We start from the raw sequence: 20,357 nt of genomic DNA, 5'->3' as shown, positions 1-20,357 counted from the left end.
GTGTTTGCTTCATGCTCATTGGGACAGGAAAATTTTTCACTGCTAGTGTCTTTTTCGGAGACGGGCGTATCGACCCATTTTCTACGATATAGTCAAGGAACTCTACCCGTCGTTTCAAAAATTCACATTTTTTTAATTTGATCTCGAGGCCATATTTTGACGCCACTCTTAGAACAGTTTCTAACTTATCCAAGCCATCCCTTTCATCAGCCGAGGGGATGATCTAGTCATCCATATAAATAATAACAACACCTTTGTTCATGAGGTCCCTGAAAATGCTGGTGCTTAACCCGAATGGGACCTTATTAAACTCAAACTGACCGTCGGGAACCACGAAGGAACCCCGTTTTTAAGACCTAGTCTGGTGTACAATTTTGCACCCTCTGCAACTTATCTAAAACATCTTTTATCAACAGCAGAGGAAACCTGTCTTTGACGAGCTTCCTGTTCAATTTTCTGTAATTAACACACAACCTAGTTGTGTTGTCCTTTTTCTTCACCAATACCACTGGGCTGGCATAGACAGAAGAACTTTGCCTTATAATTCCTTCTTCCAGCCATTCATGGATCTGCTTGTTCACTACTTGTCTCTCAGGAAATGATAGGCATTGAGCTCTCTGATATACAGGTGTTTCATCATTGAGAATAATTCTCATAGAGACATTCATTTTTTCAGTCTTTTCCGGCCTGCAAGACAAAACAGTCTTTCTTAGCTTCTCTATCACAAATGTGACCCAGTTCAAGTTGGTCTTGATCCAATTCAGATATCTGCATGAGCCAATGTCCTCTCCCCTCTTTATGAAAAGTGACTTCACTTTCGTTGAAGTGCAATGAAGCCTGTTTTCAGATTCCAACTCCAATCACTGCTTGAAAGTTCAGTTGTGCTGTGGGTACAACATGCCACGTAAGGGTGAAGCTATTTCCGCCCAATTTAACCTCCTGTTCAAAGGATCCTTTAGTCCACACCTGTCCCGCTCCAATTCCAGATAGTAGTATGGAGGCTTACGCATCAATTCCGGAACGCCAACAGCTTGTCTGTATACATCCTCATGCAACAGGCATACTGCACTGCCCATGTCGACGAGTGCACAAATTGTCAAATTTTTGAATTTCATCTGTTTAGTAGGAACCTCTCCAACTTCGGTACTGTCACCGTGTTCAGTAATGTGAGTATCTGACATTTTCTGCCTCTCGCTGTCCTTGTTTAACAATGTTGAGCAATCATTGCTCTTGAATAATTTGGGACACTGGAACTTCAAGTGGCCCACGTTACCACACCCGTAACATCTCATCTGACTATTGTTCTTCTCAGTTTGTCTATTTCCAAACTTCCATACCCCTTCTGCTTTATTCTTGCCGTCCTTGATTTTGCAAAACTTATCCTGGAAATTTTGGAATGTTGGTTTCGGGAATTTTTGTCATTCCCACTCACCAGCATGTGATGTTTTGACAGGTCTCTTAACACTTTCGTAATCATCAAGCTTTTCTGACAGTTCGGTAGGAGACACAAAATTACTCCATTCGTTTAAATGATAATCTCGGAAATCAACTGGGCTTCGCTTTTTAATTTGATCCGTGATGATCAAATCCCTTAACTGATCAAATGTTGTTACTTTTGAAGCGGACGTCCAGCCATCAAAATATGCTCTTAATTCGTGATGAAAATCTCGCCAAGTACTGGTCTGCTTCTTCTGATGCGAGACAAACAGCTGACGAAACTTTTCCGCCGTCAATTTAAATCTTTTCATCAACAGTTCTTTTACGAGGTCGTAATTCTCCACATTCTCCTCGGGCTCTCATGTAATCAGTTGGTTTATTTCATGAGGTAATAGTCCTAGAAGATGAGTGACCCATTCCTCCTTTGGTAGTGATACCCGACGAGCTTGCCGCTCAAAGAGCATAAGGTAGAGAGTTATATCGTCACTCATATCGAATCTTTGCATCAGGTTTTGGAACTCTCTGCCTGGACTTTTAGTGTTTTCAAATTTAGTAGTCCTTCCACTTGATCGCGATTCAACCTCAATTTTCAGTTTCTTTATTTCCAGTCTCATACGTTGTTCTTCCATTGCGTCTCTCCTGCGTTGCTCCTCGATTTCATCTTTCCTCCGCTGCTTTTCCATTGTGTCTCTCCTCCGTTGCTCTTCATCTTTCCTCCGCTGCTCTTCCTTTCTATCACCTATGATAGTTTTTAGCAACTCTTTGCAAAACTCCTCGTCATATTCTTCGCTTTTCAGAATGGCGTTCTTGAGATCTATGATTTTGAAATTAGGGGGCGTGTCCAACTCTAATTCACTCGCAAGCACCTTCAAGTCCTCTTTGATGCCCTGTGCCAAATAATACATGGCGACCTCGTGTAAAAAGACGTAAATGACACTGCAATGTACTTTCGGTCAGAAACACTTTTTTTTTTCACGGGCAGGAAACACTTATATAGCGATCCACATTTATCACGGACACACACTTTTCGAGTCTTGGCGACCCACGGCGAAGACGAAACCGATCGCGAAATCTCCAGCACAGTCTCATGAAGACGAAACTGATCGTGAAATCCTCAACAGTCTCGCGAACATGAAATCAATCGCGAAATTTTCAGCGCAGTCTCGCGAACATGAAACTGGTTGCAAAATATTCAGCGCAGTCTCGTGAACGTGAAACCAATCACGAAATCTTCAGCACAGTCTCGCGAACATGAAACGGGTCGCGAAATTTTTAAGATAGTCTTGCAAAGATGAAACTGATCGTGAAAACTTGAGTCGGGCTGACTCCCGCAAAGACGAAACCTTCCTGCAATGGTCGAACCTCAGAGCCTGGGTGGCTTACTTGAATCAGCGCGACTTGAAGAGGAAACTCGAATCAAGACGATTTGCCCTCACATCCAAATCCGATGAATTCACATCGATCCCGGACAAACCCCCAATTTCTCTGTGGGCCCTTCACTGAGAAAAACACACAGCCTCCATTTTCTAAACATTTATTACTCGCACAAAACATACAAGACGATCACACAGATACGACAAAAAAAACGTGGCTTTTCCCGTCGACTTCTCCCGGCAAACTCACTGTTGCCAAAACTAATCTTTACAATACTACTTATTCACTTGCGTGCCGCAGCACCATCTACCGACAACAAAAATAACTAAAAATAAAAATCCTACATGTATGTTATACAATTCAAAATAAACTCTGATTAACTAATACAGATATTCAAAAGTAATGAATTCAACCATATATCTTTTCCCACAGTGTTTTTGGAAAAAATTCAAACAATATTACATGAATAAAAATAATTCTGCAATCAATGATATGCAAATAATATAATGTCAAAAATTAATGTGAACAGCATACATGAAAAATGTGAACAATATCACTTATGGCTATTCATATCACATAAGTGAATCCGTTTGTAAAGTGTAGCACACAGACTAAAAATCTCTCCATATACACAAAGGAGATAAGCATGATATGTTACTCTATTCATGTGATAATTTAAGATTACACTAGGGGAAGAAGTATCTTAACTTAATAGAATGTACAAATTCAGATTAGTTTTTAGTAAGAGCGTGTGGACGATCAGTTTCAAAATTGACATCAGATACTTTTTTCAGTATAGTGTATGTAACTGAAAAGAATGGGGTAAGCTTATGAGTATCGGGATACTGGAATGTTTGTTTTTCTTATGAAACTCTACAGTTCTAGTCATGGCTAATTTCCTAGCTTCCTCTAGTGGCGGATATATCCCTCTATTCCCTAATGGAAGACCATAGGGGACTATTCCATATAGCAGGTAAGCTGGAGAAATTTGAGTAACCGAATGTGGAGTGTTATTGTACTTTTGGGTGACTTGATCAAGGTATCTCTTCCTAGGGTAACTTGAAGCTGAAGTGTTTACTTTGTATTTGAGGCGGTTTACTATGGATTGATTTACTCTTTCTGTTTTACCATTTGTCTGTGGATGGTGAGCTGAGGGTAACAGTTGTTTCATGTTATGATGTAAAAATTTCTTGAATATTGTTGAGGTTAAAGCACCGTTTCGCTCACTGAGTATCTTTTTTGGCACTTGTACCTGAAATATTTGATTCAAGCAATTTATGTAGGTTTCAGTATTTTCATTTTTTGAAGCAATGGTCCAAATATATGTAGCTGCATGGTTGGGTCAATAGTGATATGCAAATATCTCTTTGTGGAGTTATAATGGTAAAAAACCCCAAAGCAGAATGTTTAGCACTGTTCTGCGATGAGCCCTCGGCTGACTGGAAATGTTCTGCGGTAAAAATCCCCATACATGTAATAGTGTTTTTTGCACTTTTTCTTTAAATTCTTCCGAATTGTTCTGCAGTAGCGCTAATTGTTCTACGACGTACGTCGCAGATTTTGGCACATTCTGCTTTGGGGGTCAAAACCTCCAACTGTGTCAATGGAGACAATCTCAAAAGGGCTCTTTGCTGGGGGTACTGAAGCTAATGAACCAAATCTTTTCTGATGAAATTTTTTGTTGAACTGACATGTTTTACAATGTTTTATAAAATTGTGAAAATCAATAGTAGATGAGGGCTGATTAAATTTAACATTTTCTGAATGCCTGGATGGCTGAATTGTTCATGCTCATTTTTGAGAAGGGTTTTCTTAATGAAAAGGGGACTAAAATTTTATTAAAACCTCTACAAATTATTACATCCTTGATGTTATATTTTTTATCATCAACATTATCCAGCTTCTTGTGGGACTCGATGACTTCCAAATCCAGAAGGTGAGTGGCCTCTTTTACAAAATGACACATTGGATTACAAGATAATATGTCAGCTTCAATGTTGGTGGTGCCTGGTTTATATTTAATGGTACAATCATACATAATTTCAATGACCATCTAAAGAGTCTTCCTGTTAAATGTTTAATCTTTTTAAGCGAAACCAAGGCAGCATGATCAGTATGTATTGAGAAATTTCGGCCATGTAAATAGTGATGGAATTTATCTAAAGCATCAAGAATAGCCAAACATTCCAATTCTGTGACGGCATAATTTCTTTCATAGTCTTTAAGTGTTCTAGAATGAAATGCAATTGGATGTAGATTGCCATCAGGGTTTCTTGTTTTAGTACAGCATCAACAGCATCTTTAGAAGCGTCAACAATTAAATGGCATTGGAGGTTAGGGCTATACAAGGTCAATATAGGTTTAGAATTTAATGCTTGCTTCAATTTTTCAAAACTTTTTTGGCATTCAGGAGTCTAGTTCCAAACCTGATCTTTTTTCAAAATTTATTTAGGGGAGATAGGAAGGAGTTTGTGGAATAAATTTGTGATATACATTAATAGTTCCGAGAAACCTCTGAAGCTTTCACATTTCTGGGGGGAATAGAAGTTTTTGAATAGCAATAATGTTTGCATTGTTAGGTGATATTTTACCATTATGAACATGGTATCCTAAAAAGTCAATATTGGCCTGTGCAAAAATACATTTTGATTTTTCAATTTTAATTGTTCCTCCTCACAAATTTTGAATAGAACTTTAAGGTGACTCAAATATTCTTCTACTGAGGAAGAAAATATGATTATGTCATCAAAGTAATTTATGGAAAAATTAATTTTATGTTTAGCCAAAATTCTTCGAATGGTGCGTTGGAAAATGCTTGGTGCATTCTTCCATCCAAAAGGTAATCTACACCACTCATAGAGACCTGAATTTGTAGTGAATGCCAATTTCTCAGTGTCATCAGGGTGCATCTGAATATGCCAGTAACTTGATGCTAAATCCGAAGTGGAGAATATCTTTGCACAGCTCAATTTGTCAAGCAAGAAATCAATTCAAGGCAGGGAGCATCTGATTTTGTTATTTTGTTTAACTTTCTGAAGTTGACACTAAAACGTGTTTTACCTTCCCCATGTTTGTGTGCTAATGTGACAGGTGCAGAATATGGTCTACAGCTTTCTTTTATAATATTGTGTTTTAGAAGTTCACTTATCTGAGAATTGATCTCTTGCTCGTCTATTATAGAAACTCTATATGGTCGTAATGAGACTGGAATGCTAGAGGTCAGGAACACTCGCTCTGGGGTTCCATTCTCACGCACCCAACATCATATTTATTTTGAGAAAATACATGATTATAATTATACAATAGTTTTTCAACTTGTATTCGTTATTACACATATTCAATACTTCATTTGAATACAATTACTGATTAATATGCAATGATGTAACCTCATCTCCAACTGGTTTTGTAAAGAGTTCTCTGTTGTTTTGATACAGTTTCCTATAGGCGCAGTTTATCACTATTTTGAAATCATGGAGATGAGAAAGTCCAAGAATACCGCATGGCAAATTATTATTAATCACATAAAAAAAGTTGAGAGTAAAACCTCTCAACTTTTTTTACAGTCTATCGTTATCGTGCGACCTTGAAAAAGTCGTTTTACTACTTTGTATACTGTATTGATATACACGTGGGTTGTTAAAGAATAAGATGGATATACCTAGTTGCTTCCCTGAATGAGGAACCGTGTACAGAATTTCCAAATTTCTGAGTTTTTAGTCCCCTGCGGATTTTCTCCCTACTGGTTACATACCGGAAAATGGTACTTTCATGGCTATCTGCCGGCATTTAAAAATTGCGTCGATGTGCTGTAAATTTTTCTTGTTCCTACAAGATTGCGAATGCACAATTTTTTAAAAATCTTAAAGGATTTGGAATGCCCGTTCAAATTATAAAACATTTTCTGAGAGATCGTCAGAAAAAAAAAAAGGATCAGCAAAACCCAACCTTGAATATCCACAGTTTTGTCATCTAGCTGCTATGTGGTAGTCACTGCGAAAATCATGGGTGTGTATGCAGAATCGGCTTTTGGAGGGGCACAAGGATTTCTTCCACAAAAATTGTAGGTCACTAGCACTCAAAAAGAACTTTAAATTAACATATAGTATATAAGAATGTGTGTTTTTTTCCAATATTTTAATTTTCTACAAAAATATTTTTAACTTTTGATCTTGAGGGAGCATGAGCCCCCATACCCCTCAGATTTTGCCTTTGGTGAAAACCCAGGTTTGGAACCCGTGATTGCGCAGTGGTAATTGGCTAAAAATATGATTTTCTAAGGTTTTTCAATTTTGACTTGGCTATTCCTTTGAAAAAAATCTCTGGTTACCACGATGATCACAGGCCTACAACACAAATATGTATACATTAAATTTCAAATCCACGCATTACCGATTTGGATACATGTAGGGCAGCAACTGGGGGGGGGGAGGGTTAGGTGGGTCTGGTACCCTTTGGACTAGAGGGGGTGTGGAATTCATCCTTTATAATTGCCTGATCGAATACATGGGGCATGCTGGAAAAATTGGTAGAGATAGAAATGCAAGAGGAGGCAAATGAAACACAGATCATACTTCTGCATAAGATACCGTAAAATGGGGTGAGTAGAAACACTTTTTAAAGTTGGATTGCAAACTTTCCTATTGAACTTAAATAAAAAATTACAAATTACTATTCAAAATCTAGGTCTGTATTGCCCCTATCTATTTATGATATTTTACTTCATAATTTTATTTCGATTATATAAAAATAATAGTGTTTCTACTTGCCCAGCAGAGAGGGGTGAGTAGGAACTGCCATTTAAATACACTGTGGTTTCTTTTTAACCAGTAGAGGTTGAGTGGAAACAAGAAATTATAAGAGGTTCTATCAAGAATTGTATCAGTAAACAGTGATTTTTCAAGGAAATGGTTTATTAACATAAAAAATAAGTGAAATAAGCAAATATGTCTTAGTACCAGCTAATACTGTAGGATATATAATACAACTCTTCTCTCTCTCACTATATAATCTTGGCATCATTAATAAACTACAACATCAGTGAAATCCTTTTTAAAAAGTAGCATATATCTTTGAAACTTGAACTTGTGTGTGTATTAACAATTGGCGAGGACAGTTTTTTGATGACATCTTCTCCAAAAATGTTCCAACAAAACCATCATTTTCAAGGTAACTACCTTTACAAACATTACATCTAAAAGAAGTTTTTATTTCTCCATATACTTTTTTTGACCACCGTATTTGTGTCTGAAGCTTCAACTTAATCAGTAAACATGCTTTCCTCTGAAGAGGCCAAAACTAATTGTTCATTGCTGTCCTGCATGGAATAGTTACTATCATCCTTTGATGATGAATCAAAGGACGAAACTGAGGATCCATATCTTCAGTTATGAAGTCCTCAAGATCTACACTTTTGCCGGGTATGACATTAACTTTAGTCCTTTTTTGTCTTGTCTTGGGAGTCTGATCTTGTCTCAGACTCTGAAGGAGCTCTTTAAAACTATTGCCAATGGACTATGTTTTTTGTATCCTCCAACAACAGGTTTGTATTTCCGTGGCATATTAATGGCAACCCTGAAAAAAACACAGTTTTGTTACTTATAAAATAAACAAATCAGGCGAGAAATCGGTTTTTATATAGTATTAGTACTGGTATGGCACACCAGGACAAAAAAACTATTTGTGGGGTGAATAGAACTACCTGAAAATGTTGTGTATCTATTCACTTCACACATTCCAAAATCATAACTTTAAGAATGTAAAAATTCCCAGAGGTATTGAAATCGAAACCATAAACAGTCCTTAAAGTTTCATATTGATGTTGAAGGTAGTCTTTACATTCCTAATTACTTTTATATATAGTATTGAATTTTACTTACCAGACAAATTCAGAGTAGGTGGAAAATTCAGACAAAAAACTCCTGAAGAATTCAGTGAAGAAAACACCAACAGACAATGTTGCCAATGGAACAAAATGTTATTTCCCCTGTTGGTTTGAAGTGTTGCCAACATAGAAAAAATAATATTTAAAATTATTTCCCAGTAATTTTATATGCATTCACAACTATATATGTTTATAAAGTTTTGTTTCTATTCAACCCATTGTTTCTACTCATCCCATTTTATGGTATGGAACATTGCACACAGAAAGCTCCAGCCTCAAGGACATAGATGACAGATTATTTTAAAGTAATATAACCTAGCTTTATAGTATTACAATACATTCCTATACACATTACTACTCTTATATTGAAGTTTATATTGATTGTTGTATCAAATTAAATACAATATGTATGTATTATTCACTTTCAAAGGATTTTATTTTCAGTTTCCACACCAAGCCTGCAGGGAAATCACGTTAGTGTACATATGTATTAAGAGATTTCTGTTATCTCTATTCAGTTATCTGTCACAGCCCTGGTCTGGACGCTGACGGTTAATCAAAGTTTTACTGTGCTTTATTTTTCTTGGCACTAGGTGGGACATGTGAACCAAATTTTTATTCATCCTTTTTTGAAATTCACTGATTGAAAATTTTCAATCCGGGTATTTGTGTGTGAGGTGCTATAGCACATCAGCAGCATCTCTATGAATTATGTGATATTAACGTTCTTCTTTTTTCACCTCACATCTAGGTCGTTCTGTTCCTAACTGTGCCTTTGGTCATATGCTAAAGAAAATTGTGAGAAGTGAAGATTTCATGGCAGCAGTAAGGAAAATAAATTTAAAATTCCCTATAATCATCTATTATTTTTTCAAACTCAATATTTTCTTTCATGACAACTCCCAAAATAAACTTATAATTTTAGAGCTCGCATCACTTGATGTGGCGCATTCACTATTTTTCAAATCAATCATAGGCTAAAAAAGAATGGTGATGAACCATAGGCGGAGATAGACTTAGAAGTCTAGGGGGGGGGGGCACGGTCATTATTGCTGGGGGCACGATGATGATGTCAATTCATATATACATATGATCAGTCAACTCCACCTTTGACGCTGGGGGTGCAATGCCCCCCTCCCGTATCTCCGCTCATGTGATGAACATTACTATACAGAGTTGCTAACTGCTATAGATTGTCCGTAGATGATGCGCTCAACTACAGAAATTGCTTTCTCTTGAGCTTGTGATCCATGCCAACACTAGAGCTTGACGATAGAACAAATATGAAGTGTCTAATATCAGATGTCAAAAAGTCTGAAAAGTTTAAGAAGTCCTCCGGAGGGGTTCGTGATTGGTCCCTATGTCTGGTAAAGACAGTTTTGGATCCATGAAATCAACCATGATTGGTTTCAAGGATGATCAAGTCCATGATAGTTTTCAACCATGTTTGGTTTCGGCTGCACTCATTTTTGCATCATAGTGCAAAACTGAGTGTGCAGCTGAAAATCTCCCTCTACCTCCTCTCATAGGGGGAGATAGACTTGAAAGTCTGGGAGGGGCAGGATTATGATTGCCGGGGTGGGCATGATGACAATGATGTCAGTTCATATATATACATTAAATCTGTCGATCATGCATATACATTAAATCGGTCGGCTCCGCCGTTGATGCTGGGGGTGGAATGTCCCCTATCTCTGCCCATGATATCCGTGTGCAGGTGAGCAGCGCGAAGACTGTCGGAATCAGAAAATCTGCCTGCACTATGTTTGTACCCTCACATGAAGGTTTATGCTCTCGTAAGCAACATTCCCTCTAATTTTTTAAAATTTTATTTTACCTTGGCTGTGATCGGTTTTGTATGTACACTGTAATACAATCTGCTAAGAAATTGACTTATTCGTGCACATTCTATTTGGATGGTGTTTTCTTCTGAAATGCATCACTGTTTTGTGTGATGATTGGCACCAGTATGGTCTTCACATGGAAGAAACTGCTCGATCACTTACATATTGCTCCATTTAACATTGTTTTCAGCTCTTCTGCTCTGGTTTGAGCCCACTATTGCTACGCTTCTCAATGATTTGAAGGTGGCGTGGACCCTGTTTACTATGGATTAATAGGGTGTTTTTTAGTAGTTTTGCATGCGCAATAGTCATTTTCAATGTGTGTGTGCCCACAGAGCTTGTGTCAGGAAGTTATGTTATAGATGCCGAAGGAGCTTTGCTCTGATATGACGAAAACATTGGTGGGGGGGGGGGTCTAGGGTTGTCAGACATCTGTATATGCATCCGAGTGGTGCAGTGATAAGATGCTTGTCTTCCACCATGATGGTTACCATTAGGGTCCATGGGTTTGAATCCGGAAGAAGAACATCAAAAACAAGTTCTCTACCTACCGAGCTTGGGGTGACCACCGATAGATGGCACCTTCATCAACGAAACTCCACTGTTTCAAACTTGCTGTATAACAATATGACCGGAGTTTGTGTGCATTATAGTAGACTCCTATATATTCTATTCACAAGGGCTTATGCAGGGATGGATTGCATTGAATATTAATGAATTACTGAGGGCTTCTGTAATCTCCTAAAGTTGCTTGGGGGGAAGAACTATGTAGCCAGAGCAATTAGGTTCCAGTACCTATGGAATGGTAAGATGCTTGTGTACCACTATGAAAGCTACCATCAGGGCTATGGGTTCGATCCCCGGGAAGGACACCACATAGATAAGTTCATTCCCTACCAAACTTGAGGCAACCACCAGTAGATGGTGCCTCAATATACTCTCGCTAAAAGTCTCACCTGTCTAAGACGAGGACAGAAGTATAATATGATTTTCTCTAGAGAAAGGGTTATATCAGTTTTAAGCAAGGGTGGTTTAAACCATGGTTAAAACCGGCCTGGTCAGTATTGGTTTTGGCCAGTTTTAACTACAAATGGTTAAAACTTTTCAAATTTTTTTCCTATTAATTCTTAAAACTTAGTTATAATGCCTTAATAACTCAATTAAATTAATGACTGAAGAAATGAAGTATGAATACTTGAATGTAGCCGAAAATTCCCCCACGCCTAGCAATGAGAAAAAGTTGAACACCGCTGGGAGTTTTCTTTTACTGGTGCAGTGAAACAATGTCTCGAACCACCTATATTACACAGTATACTCAGTGTAGAGCTCACAGCCCTCCTATTTTTCTACTTTTACCGCAGTCATCTTTTTTTTACTGCAACGCTCTCCTACTATTCCTATTTTATCCCTCTCTTCTTTTGTTTACAGCCAATATCCCACTACGAAAATTCAGAGAAACCGCAAAATGTCACTGCTTTCCGCAGTTTTTTGATGTGTTTTATTCACATGCTCACAATTAACTTGCTACTGAAAAAGAAGAGAGAAAACAAATTTTTTTTAGTTACACTGGAGTAGGGGATGACGACAAGCTTATCTTTTTGCTGCAGCACCTTAAAGTGCTAAAAACTAAGTCCAGTGGGGAAAGCGAATCTGTTTCGCAGATCAGTTGCCATAAAAAAAAAGGAACAGGCTCTATCCAAACATGAGAGATTCCATGAGAGGCTATAGGTTTCTCTCTCCTGGGATCCCGTCATGACCGTTCGTCCCTGAAGCCGAAACCAGGTTTACCTAGGAGTAGGCTTTTTGCACCGAGCTGGATCATTTCGTGTCGGCAGAAATGTGTAGTATATGACCCTGGCGTCAGCTACTCTATCGGCTGCATGCTCTGGTTTGAAGGGAAGAGACAACATGAAAATGAAGAGAAGATCGCTGAAACACGCGACACACACGGCGCTTAACTCCTCCAGAAGCAGTCCACCAATCATGAGCCGTATTGCACTCTGTAGGAAAACAGTAGTACTGCTTTACTTATTGATTAATAGACGGTGTGTCGCGCTAGGTGATTCACGTTGCGTGTGGCACAGAAAACCTGCTTCTAGGAAAACCCGGCTTTTAGTAACAGAGCCCGAACCATGTCTGGTTTTAAAGGAAGGGGGAGGGGAAGACGAGCCGATCAGCCACTAGCTGAACCCACTTTTTTTTTAACCTTCAGAAAATAACTATCGTGTATCTTTATGTTAGGGGTCATTCAAGTATTACGTCAGCATCGATGGGGGATTCGGGACACGGTAGCCCGGTCGATAAGATGCTCACCTAAAGTACCAAAGGGTGTTTAGAGGTGTCGCAAGTTCGATACCCGGTTCGTCCTTGTCAGAAAACTTTCCTGACACAGGGGTACAACAAAAAACGGCGACTTGACCGCAGCAAAAAATTGCTACCGTGCAATATATAAAAATATGAAATATTCTTAATGACGTCCTACTCAGTACGCGAAAAACAAATAAAACTTTTCACTAGCTTATGTGCACCTGAACTAACATTCTCCCTATTGAGTCCCCTACAGAACCACTTCAGTGATCTCTAAGTACTTAGCAGATCCAAGTGGATCAAAGTGATCTGGATCTGTGCCACACATCACACATACAAGTGATTTGTGATTATGCCGCAGATCACTTAAGTAATCTGGGAACATGCTACGGATAACTTGAGTGATGTAGAACCGCACTGGTGGCTGCACCAATGCTCTATAACTTTGTCACATGTCACTCAAGGGATCTCTTAAGTTGCCACAGATCACTTAAATGGTCTGGAATTATGCCACGGGTCACTTAAGCGATCTGTAAATGAGTCACTTGGTTTATTTTTACAAAAATAGATTTGAGGACAGGCCACATCATAACCCCAGGGCCACATTTGGTCCGCACAGGCCAAATGTTTACCGTGGGTCAATGGTTACCAAGGGCTTAGGGGTAGCGTCACAATGAATTTCTTGAGCAATTTTGAGTTCTTAGCCTTCAAATGGCATTGAAATTAACAGAAATTCATTATAATAACATATAACGATTTTTTTTTTTTTTTTTTGAAATTTTAATTCTTTTAAGAAATATTTTTGCATGAAAAAAATAAATTTTTGATCTGGGGGAACCCCCAACGCAGATTCCACCCCGTACTTCTCTGATCCCACCAATAAGTGTTAGGAGGAAGGAGGGCAGAGCCCTGATGAAATTTTGGTGACGGGGAGGGTGAGAGTTTTGCTGACAAGAGGGGTGGGTCAAAAATTGCTAAAAATTTGCTGCGTAATACTTGAACAGCCCCTTATTTTAAAGCATACATGTGCTCAACTCATGGCCTAAATGTGGCCTGCCTCAAATAGCCTCTGTACACTTACAGATAAATTAAGTGGCTCGCGACACATTCTTACCTCATTTAAATGACCCACGCTATATTTACAGATCACTCAAGTGGCTCGTGGCAAATTCTTACTTCAATTGAGCGGCCCAAGGCAAATTTCGCAATAAGTGGCCTGCGGCACATTCCCAGATTGCTTGAGTGAGTGATTTCCGTGGGGGGGGGGGCAGCATTCTTTCTTTCAAACAGAGATAGGTCTATCACCATCTATGGGCGATTTACCTAGTGAGTTGTGCCAGAAGTGTAACTGCATACCTAACAGTCTGAGTGCGTATGTAGTGTTGTGCCCCAAAGCAGAATATACGAAAATCTGTGACACATGTAAAATCTGCGACGCAAATGTAATTCAATCATAACACATTTCATGTGTTATGATTGAATTACATTTGTACTGTTTGTAGGTCTGTTGCTCTGTGGAGAGACTTTTAAAGTGTAGATCAGCTTGCATTCGCGCCTTGAAGTTGGGGCCCACAGAAAACCAACTTCAGCCGACTACTGCTGTGGCGATGATGGGGAGGGGGGGGTGCTGGATGAATTTTTTTTTTGTTATATAACATTGTAAAATTTGCAACAACGGGAGCTTGAAATAAATCCAGTCAGGTGGAATTTATTTGTTGTGAAATTAATACAAGTGGAAAATTTTTGTTACCCTCACGAGGGGGGGGGGGTAGGAGGAGTTGATATGGCTCCAGGTCAGGGTCCCAAGTTGACAGGTTTCATTTCGGGGCCCTGGTGAATCTCATTGTTTTTGTAACTTTAGCAGTAGAAGTTTGCTGTATAAATCCATGTATCGGGCCCATAAAGAAATCTGCATATTGACTTCCCGCTCCTTAATTGTTGGCTGTCGGATTTTAGTCGTTTGTAAAATGAATATGAATTACAATTTTTTGTGGTCCTCATGGGGTGGGGGGTACAACAGGGCTGCAGGCTGGGGACCCTCATGGGGGAAGTTGACCCATTTTGGAAGAGTGCTTGATGAATCTCATCAGTTTTTTTGTTGCTTTAATATTGTAAAATTCCTCAGTAAACTGGTGCTTTCACATGCCACATTTAAATATCACTCTGATGAAGTGGGACGAAATAAACAAGATATGATGTGAAGAGAAAAAGGGTGTTGCCGTCGAAGGGTTCAGGAAGGCTTTGCCCCCCCCCCCCCAGTGCAGCTAGCTCATAAACTTTTCCCCAATATTTAATTTTTAATAAAAAAATTTTGGCTCATTCACAAATGCAGATCATGATGTGAAGCTGTCATGACTTGTAGAAGAAAAAAACTAGATGAGTTTTCTTAAAAATAGGTTTTGTGGCTTTTTTTGAAAAAAAAAACCCCAATGTATATGAAAGATGAAAGGATTTGAATGAAAAATGTTGTTAGTTATTTTGTAGCTTATGAGTATATTTTCTTAAACAGTTTACAGTGAACTCTTATTTGGTTAACATCTGTTATCACTCTCTTGCAGAAGTGGCCACGGCTGAAGCAAGATAAAAACAAAATTTATTGCAAACTCAGTACATCACTTCAGATTTCTTTAAATCACTTTAATACTACTAACGCAACTCTCACTCTCTTGTTTCTTACTACACTTCTCAATACCTAATCCTGATTATCATGCTCTGTTACTGTTCGAATTGGTGTTCTCAAACAGTCGCTTGTTACTCGCGCATACAGTCACAGCATATCTCTTCCGTTTCAGCAGCTGAAATTTCTACCCATCGTACCTTTTATTCTGAAAGTTGAAATCTTGAAAACATTGAAATAGAGATTAAAAAAAGACATTTAAATGAAAATCAATCCACATGCAGGCTTCTTTTGTTTTTAGTCTAGTGGTGCAATTTTTTTTTCATGGCGGGAGGGGGGGCGTGACTCCTTAAAAACTCCTTACTTTTCATTTTGAAAATTTTGTATGAACCCTGTTTTCTCTTTGGTAAAATGCCCCAATTTTCCTACTTTTTTTAACAAAATCCTATCAATAAAATTTGTATAATTGATTTTAATTGAGAAGGGAATCATGGACATAATGCCAAATAATACAAATGTGAAGTAGATTGCAATTAATGATTCTGCCAATGCAGAAAAAAATTGTATTGTTTTTAAGGTTATTTAGCAAGTGGGGTGTATGTGGACCATTTGGTGGTTTAATAATTTTCCATTTGCTTACTTTGAGGGTTCTACAAGTAGACTAGTCATTAAAAACTTTTGCTTGGTTGAAAAAAAAAAAAAATTGTATTCACTACTTCATGGTCTTGTCTTGTACAGTAATTAACATTCATAACTAACGTTCAAAATTATGGTGCACATTTTGTGTATAGGTGAAACAACAGTTTGCATAAAAAAGCAGTTGGGTACATAGACCTGTTCTAGGTTTTGTGACTTTGATGATACCTAATAGCATTCAGTTGTCTTTTGTATTTTTAGGGCATGTAGAGGCATAAGCAATATTTAAAATGCTGAAGTAAAGGGCTAGAAATGAAAGTGCTTCATTTGTCAAAAACAATTACTCTGGCATTGACCACTAAAATTTAAACAAATCCTTTTTAAAAGGAATGGACAATGCGGGAAAACCATCGAGTCCACCTTGACTTATTTATATCAGACCTTGTAATTTACACATTTTGCTTTTGGAAGTGGCATTGAAAGAGCATCATTCTTAAAAAACTTACTTATCTTCATAATTTTCCGTGTGTATTGTCGAAGAGAGTTGACAGACTGGACTGTGGATGACTCCCAAAAAAGGATGCAATATATATATTGTGAGGAGAGCAGAAAATAACTTTCTGTGGTTGCGAAGACCCTATTTTGGCCAAAAGAAATTTTGTAACCAAGTCATTCCTGTCATTTTGCTTTGGCTTGAGCCAGTCTTAGAGGATACTGAAATAGTGTGCTATGAAAGAAAAATTAGTTTTAAAATTAAAAAAAAAAAACCCAGGGTTTTTTATTATCCCACGATTTTGTTGTCTGGGGGGGGGGTACCCTCCCCCATCCCTCCCCCATCTTACTTTTTCTAATTTTTTGAGTGGGAGCCCTGCGAATGAGAAAAGGTCACAGAAAAGTCACCAGAAAGTCACTGAATTTTGCTTTTGGTATTTGGTTGTCACCCTGTATAACATCAAAAGAAAAAATCTAATTGGTTTCCACTTTGAGATTTTGGATAGTTAAGAGTTCTTAATTAACTCTTCCTTTTCAGAATAAAATTCAAAATTATTAATTATAACAGAAGGAGGGTTAACATTTTCACAAGGAAACTGGTTAAAAATAGTTTTATCCATTCTGACGTAGTCAAAACTGGTCTTGAAACTGATTTAGTAATAATTTTAAACGTTTCTCCTATAATTTTTATTTTAAAATAATGAATAAATAAGATAATCAAGTGATAATTAAGTTAATTTCAATAGGCTAGTAGTTGTGTAGAACCTGCTATCAGAGCAGCCTTGCCTGCTGTGAGAAAAGGGTGTCATGATATGATACTATGGGAGATCTATGAGAAACTACTGGTTAAATATAATTCATAATGGAAAAATTGGTTGCCATTTCTTTCAGTCCTTTGAAGTCATGTATAGTAGTAAATCACTCAAAATGGTCAAAACTGATTATCAACCAAGATGGTTAAAACAGGTTTTGTGCATGGTTAGAACCACTAACCAAACTGATTTAGTAATAGTTTAAGACCATTTCAATGTATTTTAATAGTTTTGACAACTTTTAGCCAGTGGCGTGGTTGAAACCAATTTTGACCGTTTAAAATTACAATCCTGTGTTAGAGAGAAAGATTTCCAACCCAACTTTAGACCGGAGTTGGTGTGCAGTAAAGTAGTAGTAGTGTCTATAGAATGTTGTACAGTGATACCTTGGCTAATAAAGGTGATACATTTCAGAATCGCATTCATTAGCCGAAACACTATTTCCCATAGTACAGTGGAAAAATTAGTTTTTTGTACTATGTTTTGTTTTTCAGTACTATGGGAAATTATTTTAATTCATTCTAGGAACTGCCCAAAATTTAAAGATAAGTTGTTTTAAAACACCAAGGAGCTCTGTAAAAACGGCAAAAACTGACAGAAGGCTAAAATAGAACAGCTTCAAAATTGTGTGAATAAGAATTTACAGGAAGATGAAATACTGATCTTTTTCATTTTACACTATATACACAACCAACACCAGCTTTAGTCTTTTAAAGTTGGTCCTAACATAATCCAGTCAAGTTTGTAACCATTTGTGATTTGGTCAGCAAACTTCTGTGTCTGATAAACTTCTAGAATGTTGAGACTGTTCAGTTTGATGCTGCGTCTTGCACTGAAAGAATGTGTGTTCTAAAAACCTAGGTTTCTTTCTCTTTTCAGTGTATTTTCTATTAACTGAATCATTTCACATGAAATGGTTCAAAAACTTTCAAAAATAGAAGTGAAGGTACATCTGGAAAAAGATTTTGAGGTGGACTTGAGTTGATCGGCTCGAGTGCAGAGATTCTGGTGATGATTGGCGCCCAAATTCAGCTTACAACTCAGCTGTTTTATGTTAGCATGAGCATCCATATCAATAAAAATGTTCATTAGCTGGATCCATATTCGTTATCTGAGGTAGAAAAAAACATGTGAAAAATCTTTGTTTGCCAAAGCATTCGTAAGCAGAGGCATTCATTAGCTGTGGTATCACTGTATTTGAATGAACTTTTAATTCAAAAAATTATATTTAAAAACAATAAATTTTTGAGTGATTTTTTTTTTTGTGTTAAAATTATGTTGTGTAAGGAGTGGTGCGAGTGAAGCATGACATTCATCACTACTGAGAGTCTTCATGCCAATGTTAGCATGTCTAACTATGATTGATTACAAATAAAATAATGATAATTAAAGTTGTTTTTTTTAAAAAAAACAATTTTAATTTTGTGTGAAAAACTAAATATTCACTATGGGAAAAAATCCTATAATTTATATATTGTGTGTATATATGTATAGTATAATTTAAGACATTAAAAACTACTCTTTATTGTTTTAACTTTTCTCCCAGCTGTCCACAGAGTATCTCAGTGAGAGTGCAGGTATAGAAATGAATATTGTTTCATGTCGAATTTTCTTAGATCTGACGCCTGGGTTAGACATGGACTATTTTGCTTCAAAAGTAAGAATTTGTCCTTATACCATTTTTAAAATTTCTAGTCATATGTTATGAAGATTGATATGATATTATATATATCTCCACTCACTCACTCAAAGCCATGACAGACAGTGAATACGGCGATTAGTCAGCCATTTAATTTCAGTAAAAACATAACCAAAAGAAAAAGTTATTTGTGACTATCTACGCTGGATAAGATAATATAACTTTCCTTGGGAAAGTAGGAATTTGCAGGTCTCTAAAGGCCCCTTTAAAGAATATGATGTTGTTAGAGTGGAAGAATGTGTTATATATTATGGTGAGAATTAAGAAAATCAAATGTACATAATTATGGCCTAGTTGCAGTTAACTTGTAATGCTAATAATTTTTCTAATTTTTCATAGCACTGCAGGGTTAGCGTAAATGAATGACCAGATTTTAAATAATTATATTTTCAAAACAATTCAATCAGTGATACATGAAAATAAAGAACACCATTCCAAATTTTTTTTTTCAGTTACAAGGGTAGCACTGATGTGTTCTTCAAGTTCGTTTATAAACCACCATTGCCAAAAAAATTTAATGAACTTAAAGAATACATCAGTACCATTAACAGTTGAGAAACAAAAGAATTAAGAGCCATTTTTGAAAATATTAATTTTTAAAATCTGGTCATTCATTTATGCTAACCCTGTATATTGATGACTTTTTTTGGTAGATGGGGGGAGGGCTATGCTGATATTTTTTGTTGTGTGATCCATATTTTATTAGATTGGATGTAGTAAACCTCTGAATAAAGTGAGCCAAATGCTTGTTTTCTTGAAGTTTATTATAATGGGGTTTGATTATTTCGTTTGTTGCTCAATAGAAGTACAAAAATCGAAATAAAACAGCAAATATCATTGAATGGCAATTATGGATATTTTTATGCTAATGAATATTTATATTAAGTCTATTTTATATTCCAGGAAGGTTTTGTTGACCAATTCATAATGTGGTCAGAGAGAGCAACAAATCCATTAAGATCATATAGTACTGCTATATTAGCAGTGCTCCTGGATCAAGAAGATGTTGCACGTAATTATAAAGAAAAGACTGTTTGTTTGGTGCGTTAATTATATTCGTAGCTGTTCATACTCGAGGATGATGTTATTAAGTAAAGTGATCAATAGACTGGGGCATTGATAATATACTGGAAATATGGGGCATTTTTGTGCAATTATATGGCAATGTATATATGCAATAAATCAACTAATGACACAAAGCTAAATAGAGCAATGGGAAAAATTCAAAAAGGGTAACTTTTTGGATCACTTCATAGAG

General features: G+C 37.1%; 1 protein-coding gene across 2 annotated transcripts in view; it reads left to right on the top strand.

Moving 5' to 3' along the window:
• mahj (LisH and WD40 domain-containing protein mahjong) overlaps nt 1-20,357 on the top strand; it is a 196,168-nt gene that overhangs the window by 15,919 nt on the left and 159,892 nt on the right. For both annotated transcript variants that reach the window (XM_089239163.1, XM_089239162.1), the window contains exons 4-6: nt 9,444-9,517; nt 18,947-19,057; nt 20,003-20,140. In XM_089239163.1, the coding sequence (XP_089095289.1) occupies nt 9,444-9,517; nt 18,947-19,057; nt 20,003-20,140 (323 nt within the window). The remainder of the gene's footprint in view (nt 1-9,443; nt 9,518-18,946; nt 19,058-20,002; nt 20,141-20,357) is intronic.

Source organism: Pholcus phalangioides, unplaced genomic scaffold (assembly GCF_987345545.1).
Source record: "Pholcus phalangioides strain wild (caught in Gottingen) unplaced genomic scaffold, Ppha-v1.0 ptg000011l_1, whole genome shotgun sequence".
NCBI lineage: Eukaryota > Metazoa > Arthropoda > Arachnida > Araneae > Pholcidae > Pholcus > Pholcus phalangioides.
The sequence above is the reverse complement of the archived record's forward strand: the minus strand, read 5'-3'. Positions and strand labels throughout refer to the sequence as shown.